Source organism: Wolffia australiana, chromosome 10, assembly GCF_029677425.1.
Source record: "Wolffia australiana isolate 7733 chromosome 10, ASM2967742v1".
Taxonomy (NCBI): domain Eukaryota; kingdom Viridiplantae; phylum Streptophyta; class Magnoliopsida; order Alismatales; family Araceae; genus Wolffia; species Wolffia australiana.
In genome coordinates this window covers 6,042,849-6,055,000 of record NC_135844.1, presented here as the reverse complement: position 1 = coordinate 6,055,000, position 12,152 = coordinate 6,042,849, and the positions used below count along the sequence as shown (strand labels likewise).

The following is a 12,152-nucleotide window of genomic DNA, read 5'->3' as shown; positions in this document are numbered from 1 at the left end:
TACTTTCCCCCAAAAAATCCAACTTTTCCATTTTAAATCCATCGCACGAGGGGATCTCGGGACATTCGATGGTCTTAAATTTGTTGGCGATCCCGATTCTTGGTTAAGACTACTCTGTCTAAGGAGTACGATTCGGATGTCGGTCTTAATTTTTTTGCTTGATGTCTAATTCAATTCTGTTTATAGAATCTTTTTTTCTAGAGATTTGAGACGACTTATTTACTCAGTTCAATAAGTCCTTGAATTGATGATGAAAAGGGAAATAAGGACCTTAAGTTGTTTAATGGAGAGCGGCATCAAATAGAAAAAATAGTTCTACCGTATCTCCTTAATTCATAATGCTATTCTACATTTTTTGACTCATTTAAAGATTGTAACTGCAACTTTCATACTGAATTTATTTTGGAATTACTTCAAGCTGTTGATTAAGTATAAAACTTTGCCTTTGGATCTCTGTAAAAACTTGCAGAATTTTTACATTTTTCCTAAAACAAATGATGGTGAGAAACTATGATTCACGCCCGTCCTTTCACTTGAAGGAATATCTTAAATATTAAATCTCTGTTTCCTGTTTGCTTTTGAATGCCGTTAGAATATGATCGTTTTTGCCATAACAACCCATTCATAAGCTGGTCAGAGTGTCTTCTAAGGATGCCTTTGTTTACTGAGAACATGAGTAAAAGTAGTTCTTTTGGGGGTTTTTTAAATAAAGCCAGAGAAAAAAGAAAATCCTTCTGTTTACATATCTCCTTCATCTCTCTGACTTTCAGGTTGTCAAAAGATCTGGAGGCGTTGCTGAGAGCTTTCAATCTGATCAAGGGACGTCGTCGGGAGTTAAGAGGTCCTTGAGGGATAGATACGATGACAACTCTGATGAATATGGGGATCCAATCCCAAGAAAACGGTAATTTTGTTCTTTTGACTTTTAAAAGCTTCGTCTGATTTCTTATCAGTTTGGTCATGTCGAGGTTATTAGGGTTTCTACTTGGTAGGATGAAGAAATGGAAGAGAATGAGTTCTCGAATCTCAGCCATAAGAGATCTGCAGATCAATCCTTGTATTTCTCCTTTGATCCAATGCAGTCTGATTTTGTGTCTTCTTATGTTCCCAATGATCAAAGCTTCTCGATAGAGACGTTGATGTATGTTTCTGTTAAAGACAGTCTTCTGAGGGAAAGAGAGAGAACGACAGAAAAATAGGATGAGACAGAAAAGATGACGGAGAGAACAGTGACTGCATCCTCCTTCCCGAATCTGCTAACTATGTACATTTTCTTGCCTGTCCATTTTAGGGAACGGCTACATCTGTACAAAACTATCACGTATTGTTAGAAATTAAAAAAATTAATCAGGTTTAGCTCTATAATATTCGTGTCAAATCAGTGCTCTTGTCGGATCGACATCTTTTATCCATAATTAGGGATCCTTTACTATTTGGGCATGTTTCTACTGATAAAGATGAGATCTGAAGATGCAGAGGCACTGTCCTAACCAGTTCAGGGTCACTGCTTTCCCCTGACAAAAGAGCTAAATGTTTATTGACGATTCCCAGTCTGTGTTAGGGATCTCTGTCATTGAAGCCCACTGGGGGCATTACAGATCTTTTCCCTTAAGGAGGCCAACCATGAGTAATTACAGAAGTTGCTCTCCTGCTTCCTTATTTTTCTGTAGGCGTGTGCTCCACATACCTCTCATCATTTCGTGTCAGATCTAGCCTAGCTTCGATATACATTCATAAGGTAACCTAGCTTAAATACTAGGTTGGACAACACAACGGGAATGTGTTAATGGTTGGGCCCATCAGCCAACATCCTACAACACAACAAAGAATTGCAATGAACATATACTATGACGGACACTCTGCCTCAAGCTGGTAGGTTCTACTCTGCACATTCAAGTTAGAAACGAGATGGTGAAGCATTCTTCTGGTGAGAACATCTACCATCTGACTGGCTGATGGAATACACTTTATCTGGATGACCTCGTAGTCATTTTTCTCACCGATGTAGTGCATGTTGAGCTCTACATCCTTCTTTATGTCATGCTTAACTGTATTGTGTGCAATGGCATGGCTGATTTGCCATCACCATGGAGTGTGGTGGACTCACCTTGAACTAGCTGGAGATATGATACATACCTCCGTAGATCCAACTCGAAATAGACGGGATCCAAGTTGATTAATCCAAGAATTACTAACAGTAATAATTGTTTCCAATAACAGCAGAGTTCATGATCCGAAGAAGAACAATGATGTAGATAGATTAATGGAGATAGGTATTGACATAATGGGGATAAGACGTGGGTAGGTGAACTGAATCGGCCTGGCCTTCTTCTGGAGTGAAGGATCTTCAGGTCCATCCCGTAGTTCCTTGACAACCAACTTCAAGAATTACTCCTTCAGCACATCCCATTTGCCCCTTATTTGTGGGCAGAGATTCCAACCCAAGCCTGGTCCTCACATGCTGCTCGAATTTGCACCTATGAGATGGACTTTCTTCCTGCAGTTTCTAGGTAGGTCCGAAGGAAGCTTATGTCAAGATCTTTTCCCAGGCAGTACTCTGACTCTGCACTTGATAATGAAACTTTTTGCTTCTTACTTTGCCAGATGACTAGATTCCCACCAAGAAACATACAGTATGCTGTGTTTTAACGATGCTCAATTACTCAACCCTAAAATCTACATCCGTGTAGCCTTCTAACTACAAGCTTTCATGCTGAAGAAACACCAGGCCGTGTCCTGCAGTCCCCTTCGAATCGGCTACCAACTTGAAAGCCTCCTGCACAAGAAGTTCTCTGTGGGAGTACATGAACTGGCTAAGGAGTCCGACCCTGAAGGCAAATGCCTGATCAAGTATGTTTGAGATAGATGAGCTTACCAATTAATCTCTGGTATTGCTCTTTGTTGACTGAGGTAGCTTCTTCTCACAGTCAATGGGCACAACTAATGGTTTTACAGGTACACATACCTGTCTCCTCCAGTAAATGAAAATGCCGCCTGAAGTAATGCAGAGGCCCAAGAGCTTTAATATCAAAGGCATGAGAAAGTCATTGACTCATGGCTTAAATTTCTTCTCCATCATCGCCAATGATGATTATATCGCCAATGTAAACCAGTAAGACAAATATCTTCTCTCCCATACCTGTTTTGACAAATAAGTTGTGATCTCCATCGTTAGGTCAATCCCTATATCTTTCATAGCCTGTGAAAATTTCACCAACCATGATCCCAGGAACTGTTTCAGTTTGTGTAGTGCCTATTTTTTTTGAATGAAAAAATGGAGACCATGTCCGTATAGTGCCTTTAACTTGCATACTTTGCATTTGGGTGCATATCTGTAGTATCCGGAGGCACCTACATATTGATCTCCTTAAGATCGCCATGAATAAACACCTTCTTTACGTTGTATTTATGCAGTCACCGATTCAACTTGGCTTCTACTGCAAGTAAAATACTGACTGTATTTAACTTGGCTTACAGGAGCAAACATCTCACTGTTGTCCATTCCATGTGTCTGGTACCCCTCTGCATGCAATCTTGCTTTGTACCGTTCTAATGTACCCTCTACCTTATACATTTGGTTGTATACCCTTTGGCATCCCACTGACTGTTTATCACACATCATCCATAGCTTGTTTCCAATTAGGATCACATAGAGCTTCTTCAAATTTTCGGGGAGTTGATGTGTGCTCATAATGTGCAATAGATGTCTGGTACTCAGCTGAGGAGATGTGCGCATTGTACAAAGTCTCCATCAGCCAACCAGAGGAAAACATGTGATTTGAGTTTGTGTCTGCTTCCCCTTTCTTAATGCAATCAGCCAACCAGAGTCTCCATCAGTCTGACTTGGTCAGATGATTCATTCTTCACTGTCTCCTTGGTATCAAAGGTACGGCACATTACTCTGCTCTTTCAACCATCCACCAACAAAGAAAACGTGTGTTTCCCATGATGTTATATTCCAATGAGTTGATAACATATATCTCCAAAACTACAGGTGTGGCTGAACGATTCGTCCAAGCCTGAAGATAGGGTAGATTTGCCCACCACGATCATCCTGCCAGTAAATTTGCGACCCTCGGTTGCAGAGGAGGTTCCTGCTTTTGCTGAACCAGTTAACTTGTTTCATTCTTATCTAAGAAAACCCTCTTTTTAACTTTAGGGGAAAATGTTCCCAGGATTTGCCCCCCCACCCCCTCTTCCCCTTGTCGGAGCTTTTTGACTGCCAGGGCAGACAGTGTACTCAACAAACTTGTAAGGATGTGGAGTCAGATGGCTGGTAGCGTTAGAGCCAAGAAGCCAATCTGAGAAATGATGAGTCATATGTGCCCACGAAGGTGCGATGCTTAACAGTACAAGCCATAGAGGTACTTTTCTTGCAGGGCATATTCGTCAGTTTGTCCAGATCCTTCTTCAGGGCATAGAAGTTGATGAGTGTTGGATGATTGACATCAGCACCAGCTGTAGAGAACTAATCTCCCTTTTCTGGCTCCTAAGTAGTGGCAGCGTGGGGTTGGGTATGCTGTGGAAGTCAACCATATAGCCTTACAGGCTTCTTTCTTGTGTCCCTTTCTCTTACAGTGCAGGCACATGAGTGCTTCCCTGGCGTGCCAAGTGGTCTTTCCTGGATTTCAATGACTTTATTCTTTGTAATGCCCGTACATCTTTTATTAGTTATTGTTGTTCATAAATGTTCTAATATATTTATGGATGTGCAGCCTGCGGAGGGAAGATAACCGTTTGAGTTCTAGCAGTGGCCTCAGAAATGGTGGCCAGTTCCAGTCATGTATCCTTGTTTTGTTGCCAATTCTATCGTTTACTTAACTGAAAGATATTGGGGGGAGGTAAGAGAGAAAGTCGGTTAATAGCATTGGCCAACGCACCTCTCTTTTCATTACACTCAATATACCTTAAATAGACAGATTGGTGATTAAAAATTTGCATAAAACATCAGACTGGAGACTGATTGAGCTCTCTCACCCTGTTGTCTAACAGTCTTGAATGTCCCTTGCGTGTGCCCTTAATGGAGAAAAGCCAACCAGATTGGTCAGGATGACCTCCGGTTCAAGCTCATGCAGAAGAAGGGGCAGAGAATGCGAGAGGTCGACCTGCGTGAAAGTCTCCATCGGACTTCTCAAGTGCCCTATAAGTTTGGTATGGGTTCCAACGGCTCTTCTAGTCGGATCCCTGCCGCAAGGAGCTCCGATGATCTGCAGGGGATGATCTCTATGAGAAGATCTGAGCCGTTGGATAGATTCAGAGGCAGATCCCCTGACAGATTTTTGGGACCCTCTAGGGCCATTCCGCATCCGCGACCAGTGAAGACGATGATGGTGGATAATATGCCTGTTGCGGGTCCAAGACCTGCGAGTTTCCCTTCAATGGCTCAGTCTTTCCCTGATCGGCCTCTTCCCACTGGTGCCATGAAGGCCCCGTTCTTGGTGAATTTTTTTGCCTTTGATCCTGGTTTAGATCAGATGCGTTTTCTAATGCATGATGTGTGTTTTCTTCAGTTTTATTTTTTTTCCGAGTTGGCCTACAACTGATAATCCCTTGTTGGCCTACATACATTTATTTCTTGGGTTGATTTGGTTTATTTTTTCCTGGCCGCTTATTGATTGTGGCCTTTGATTTTGATTTTGATTTTGATCTGATGGGTCTTCTAATATATCATGTGGGTTTTCTTTGGCTTTTATTTTTTTTCTAGTTGGGTCTCCGTAGTATTGAGATTGCCAGTTTTTTTTCTGGGGTTGAAATTTGTGGAAAATCAGTTTTGCTCCGATTTTCTAGGCTCTTGGTTTCTTTTGTTTCCAAGACAGAAATTTAGCATTACAGATATTTTTGTCTGAAGAGTAAAATCCCTAAACAAAAACGATAATCTCGTGGGATGAACATATTTCTCTCTTGGGTTTCTTTTGTCAACTATTTCCAGGATTCCTGTAGAATGGTATTTGGCAGTCCTTTCATTAGTCATTGAGATGATAGCTTTTCATTTGGGGTTAGGATTATCTAAAGCTCATATCTGGCTTGTTTCTGTTCATGCCGAATCTGGTTTCATCATATTTTAGTTCTACGGTTTTTTTGTTTTTATTTTTCCAGGCTTGCCATTTAATGATTTTATATGCATATCTTCAGACACTGGGAATCTCGGTTTTCATGTGAGGGTAAGAATTATACGGAAATACATATATCTTTTCTTGCTGTGTGCTTAAGTGGTACCTGCTTGTCACCCTACTTTAATTCTTGGGTTTTCTTAATAGGTTTTATTTAGGCATTAAGAAATATGTTTTGTTGTGAGGGGTAATTTACTCGGGAATTTACTTATTTGTTCCTAGATGTTTTGTTTCTGACTTTAATCGTCTTTTACTTTCTGGGTTCTCTTTATTTTTACATCTCTAGGAGTTGCTACAAAGATTATTATGTTTAATATTGCAGTTAAAATTTTTGGGAATTTTCATATATTAATCATCGAAGTGTTCACTTTTCATTTTTTTCATCGATTTTTCTTCAGCCTGTGGAGCCGGGAACTGTGACTACTTTCCTCAAGTCACTAGGGCTGGACAAATACTCTGTTATTTTTCAAGCAGAGGAGGTTATATTTTACACTTTTCTTTGGACCGTCCGATTTGATCAAAATCTTTTATTTCTCGTTTTTTCCGAAATATGAATGGGAGTAACTGATATCAGTGATGAGTTGCATGAATGGGAATAAGGATCTTGCTTTTCTGATGTGCAGATTGACTTGGAAACTTTGAAACAAATGGGCGAAAATGATCTCAAAGAACTGGGAATCCCGATGGTATGTGAAATTGTTATTCCATTTTTTTGTTGAGAAATATGAATTAAAATGCCAGTGGAGAAGGGCTTCTCACTTGTTTGGGTATGTTTTCCAATTGAAGGGGCCAAGGAAGAAGATCCTTCTCGCTCTCTTGCCGCGGCCCACCCATCAGCGGCGTCCTTAGAGGCAGAGCAACCGTTCACTTCTTTTGTTCTTGTATCCTTCTTGAGTATATCTTCTCACGTCGATCTTCATGATCAGCAGATGCCAGGGATTGGTACATCCGGAAATGGATGGTGCAATGACTGACGGATGACGTTGCATTGTCATGTCCCAGGGGCTGTCATCATTCGGACCTGCAAAATTCTAACCATCATCAGTCCTAGGAGAGAGATAAAGAGTAGGGTTGAAGGATGATGATGATCCTCACTCGTGCATGGGTGACAAATGCTAATGACCACCACTTTGAACTGGATGATGATGAAGGTGATGTGCAAGAGTGCAAATTTAAACTGCATTATTTTTATAAAATATTTTATGATAGCTACTCTCCTCTGTCTCTCCACCTCATTCATTCCCTATGTTCTCTCTGTTGTTCCAGGTCAATTCTGCTTTCTCTTTTTAAGTGAGCCCCATGTGTGTTTCAAGTGTTCCTTTAGTCTTGTGCAAAGCCTCTTTGTGGGATTTGTTATTGCCTTTGACTGAGGCATTTCCAAAGGTGAGCAAGTAGGATACTATCACATTTCCTTTAACCTCTCATCCTCAACAATAACCCATGGATTTTCTTCAGAAAAATAAAACAAATGTTGCCTTTTTGTCTTCTTGGGGGTCACACACATCAAATTTGTACCCACTGAGTCATCCCCGTCCATCATGGTCACCTATTTCTTTTTTAATGATCTGAGTTGATACCCTTCAAACTGTTGTAGATCAAATCATGAAATATTGAAGATGCCTCCAAAATGCGTTAGAGCTGCCATCGTTGCTCGTGTATTTTTTGTCATAAGTTGGGTGTAATAATGCAACACAGCTTGCCAGGATATATCCAGGTGTAAAAGCTGTGAATTACTCCATAATATTTTATATCAAGGGTCGTGTTCTAGTTGAAGTGGAGTTCCCTTCAAAAAGAGTATCCAAAACTTCTGGAGACCATGCCCACAAGGAACTATCAGGCAAGATGTTGGCACCAGGTTCCCTAATATTTTATTGTGCAAGCTTAATGATGCAATGTGTGAAAAGAAGTTTTACAACTTGGTCATATGAAAAATTAAATCTGCTCATAGAGTTCAACGAAAAAATTATATAAAATTTATTGAAAATAAAAATCAGGAAAGAGATATCAGAATAAATAGATCGAGATCACAGAATAATTTTTTTCCATACAGATTGTCGAGTTACTTCAAATTCCTATGAAAGCCGTACTAAACATTGTGAAATGATATGATTAGAAGGATCTCAATTTATCTCAAAATTATGGCTGTACCATTCATTCACCAGATGTTCTTGCTCTTAATGTTAACAGCTGTATTGCAAATGCTTCAGAAGAGCATGTTTCATCAGCCACCTAGAATAACTTTCTTTGATCGATCCTTCTAATCATATCATTTGACAATGTTTAGTACGGCTTTCATAGGAATTTGAAGTAACTCGCCAATCTGTATGGAAAAAATTATTCTGTGATCTCGATCTATTTATTCTGATATCTCTTTCCTGATTTTTATTTTCAATAAATTTTATATAATTTTTCGTTGAACTCTATGAGCAGATTTTATATAATATTCATATTTTGTGAATTTTTCATTTTTTGAGTGCCAACTTTTTTTAAACGATTATACACCAAAAAATTGGATGAGAAATTGGTTTCAGAAAAAAATAGATTTGACTGTTCACACAACAAAATAAACGTTCATGCCTATGGCTGTAGAGCTACACCTTGAAAGAAAATTGACCAAATGTTTCACCTCTTGTAGCTTGAGCACTTGTAAATATATCATCAACCGGGCAGGTTGGAGTCATCAACAGTAGACAGAATTGTCAAGTGGACTTCAAAGTAACAATTTGTCACCTTGAACTCCCAATTCATTCATCCATTATTTTGAAAAAGATAAAATCACAAGTTGAATGTTCATGATATCAGAAAACAGTTGGGTTGACTCAAAATAGATCATCATTGACTTTAGGTGCACCTAAATCTAGGTAACCCCACATATATTCAAAACTGATTTAAAGATTGAATGTTAAACTTAAATTTGATCAATGTTTCACCTAATGTCTTTGGAACTAAACTGTTAGATATTAAAATAGACATTTTGTTGTTCCCCAAAAATGGCTTCTTTCTCTCCCTTATGACTCTGAAATAGGCCCCCTTCTCCCATGATATTTTATAGTCAACTTTTTAAGCTGATCATTCATGAAAAAGCAACCAAGCAAGAGAAGGATAGCCCATGAATGAATAGTTATGGCAAAAAATGGTACCCGAGAGGGGGAAGGGGAGTGTGTAGTATGTGTTGGAAATATAAACACTCAGACGCCTGCATCAAAAAAACTTCACTTCACATCTAAGTACTCAATCCAGGTGAAAATAAGCCAATCAACAAATTCCCAATCCAAGAAAATAATTCTACACCAAATATTTAACTCGAACTACAATTCACCACAAACAAGGATAGCAGACCTCTTATGGCCCACAACATGACTACCGCATCTAAGTGAATCTCCCCACTTCAAGAAATCCCAGAATAACCTCCAACCAATGTTGATAGAAGGGTAAAAATGAAAGGAAAGAGGAACAGGGATATATTACAATGGAGGGAAGACAATAGGCAGAGCAGGTGGCATTGCTACAATGCCCAACATTGCTGGATTACCTACCAATGACCAAGGAGAAGAGAGGGTGAGGAATGTCCACACTACGAGGGACACTACCGCCATAATCGCGATGAAAACTGTTATTTTAAAACTACATTCCTTAGGTATAACAGTGAGAAAACTGTTATTTTACAACTTCATTTCCCTCAAAGTCACTGACCATTAATCTATTCACTGAAGAGAATAGTTTAAGCCTATAAGACATATTAACTCATTGGGTCGACAAGGAATGGGAAATGTGGGAGCATGTACTTTCCATTTGAGTGCTTTTTCAGCAAGCATGATGGTGATAACATGAGCATGATTCTGCTACATTCACTATGCAGGTTTTGGCTGCTAGAGAAATCCCGTATCATTAAAATTTTATTTTTTAAAAAATAATTTCCAGCCGCATTTAATCCATTACAACTTTTTATTGATGGATTACAACAATTAGGACATAATTTTTTTGATAAAAAACATGATGAGTATCTTATTGGAGAATATGGACCCCATGAATGTGTACTTCACATCCAAAAGACATGTCACATTAGCGACATATACCTTCAATATCATCACCAATGTGTCAATGAAGTTTCTATGTGTCTTACCATCACAATCTACTTATAGATGTGGGCATTCATTCATATCAAGATGACAGCAGATACACAATTGATATCAATGACACATTTGATGTTGATGACAACACTCAAACATGAACAACATGTTGGGTGATGCTATGGCCCATGTTAGAACCCATGTGACAGAAGTCCATGAATCAACCCTATGTTGAAAAGAATATATGAAGATTTTTTCTAAGCTTCACATGGTGAATCATAGGCCCATTCCTCCTGAATTGCCTACTAGGGGAAACAACACACACAACATCTTTCATGACGCAATTGCAAAGAAAGATATTGCTGACATAATGACAATATATATTTAGACTTAAGGATCTATCTGTATAAGTGGGAGCTACTTAAATACTTTGATGAAATCATAGATCCATCCTACAATGCAGCATAAAGTGTGACAAAAAACTGTGCCCTTAATGGACATTTTCATGTTGGTATTATGATTGATGAAGCCCCTAGATAGTTTATTTTCATGAATGAATGTGAAACCATTTTCTCAGGTGTCAGAAACTTTAGATCTGTATAAATGTTATTAGTCTATTATTCATGTGATATTATAAAGATCTAATTCCAAAAGTACATTGATGTAACACGTAATCGCCGAGATCGGTCGGCTTGTGTTACAACACAGGAGATTAGGGAATGCATCAAATGTGATGTATGCACAATTTAAGAAAATTCTCTCGGCTAGAGTATAAGGTGAACTGATGATTGTGAATTACGATTCAATAGGTTTACGAAAAGGAGATCTTTGCGATTGGACTCCCAATGACCCGTAAAGATCACAAGATGACCAATGACGAGAGGATTACAATAACCCGTAGGCGTCCAAGACTTCCTCTATCAAGCAACTCAGTCAGAAAACCATGAAGAGTATCCTAACACTCGACAGCGGTGGCTATCCTATTTATCTTATTTTATATCCTGGCAGAGGAACCGATAGCGGAAGACAGCACTGAAAAAAGTAATAATACTGAAGAAGGAAGGGAGCGATGGTACCTCTACGAGTGGGACAAGCCTTAGAACAAGGACATCTTCCGAACGCATTGGGAATGACTTGGACAGCAGCAATTCAGCAGCACAATGACGATGTTCCACCAAGGAGCGTAGTAGCGTGGAGTCAGTCAACACGATCAAACGATGGCGTTCAGGTGTTGGGTGCTAGAATGCGATCAACATGTGAGCGCAGGCAAGAAGCGAGGCACAACGAAGGCCGCAGCGTGCAGGTGTAGCAACGTGGGCAGGGTGCACAGCAATCGTGCAAGCAAGAAGCGCGGGCCGTGCAGGGAAAAGAATCAGCGTGCACGGGGACTTTGGGGGGGGGGGGCGCGATAGCGCGTGGTCACCCCACGGGTAATGGCAGGTGCGTGCAGACGACTAGGCTACGCATGCACGGTGATGAGCGGCGGACGCGTAGATGGACGACGGCGAGAGGAAGCGGCAGCCTTTCTTGAGGGCAGGGAGCTTGAGGGATGTGTGAATAGCGGCCAGTCCGTGGAGATTACCATGTGAAGCTCGTCCAAGAAGTTGATTCTTGGATGATTCTTGAAATGAACAACTGCTCCAATGAGGAGTTCTTGAGAGCACACGTACCAGACCAAGGGATTTCTTGATTGGCTTCAAGAACCTCGAGAGAGCGCAGGATCAAGCGTCATTGATGACATTCTTCCACGGAGTGGTCTCAACGTGGAGATGTGGTGTGGCGGCGAAGGATCCACGATCTCGTACCAAACGGGATCTACAACTGCTACTCTAGTAAGAGGGAAATGAAAACTCTATGAACGCTACCTTTCAATTTTCAAATGACAATTCTGAGCCGTCCTTGGGCATGCCATCCCTTTATATAGAAGAGGGAGGATGCCTAAGTGGGCTAACAAAAAGGGAAAACCATCGCA

General features: G+C 40.2%; 1 protein-coding gene across 4 annotated transcripts in view; it reads left to right on the top strand.

Moving 5' to 3' along the window:
• LOC144708570 (uncharacterized) overlaps positions 1 to 7,754 on the top strand; it is an 8,322-nt gene extending 568 nt beyond the window's left edge. Inside the window, exons 3-11 of one of the 4 annotated variants that reach the window (XR_013582815.1) lie at positions 771 to 904; positions 4,716 to 4,783; positions 5,032 to 5,438; positions 6,509 to 6,589; positions 6,734 to 6,796; positions 6,897 to 6,961; positions 7,040 to 7,261; positions 7,377 to 7,493; positions 7,705 to 7,754. Coding sequence is in view for 1 of the 4 variants with exons in the window: in XM_078581962.1 (XP_078438088.1) it covers positions 771 to 904; positions 4,716 to 4,783; positions 5,032 to 5,438; positions 6,509 to 6,589; positions 6,734 to 6,796; positions 6,897 to 6,959 (816 nt within the window). In the remaining 3 variants the exon portion in view is untranslated. Of the gene's footprint in view, positions 1 to 770; positions 905 to 4,715; positions 4,784 to 5,031; positions 5,439 to 6,508; positions 6,590 to 6,733; positions 6,797 to 6,896; positions 6,962 to 7,039; positions 7,323 to 7,376 lie in introns of those variants that run through there. The other 3 variants (XR_013582814.1, XR_013582813.1, XM_078581962.1) reach the window with 3 other exon arrangements.
• The last annotated feature ends 4,398 nt before the right edge of the window (positions 7,755 to 12,152 follow it).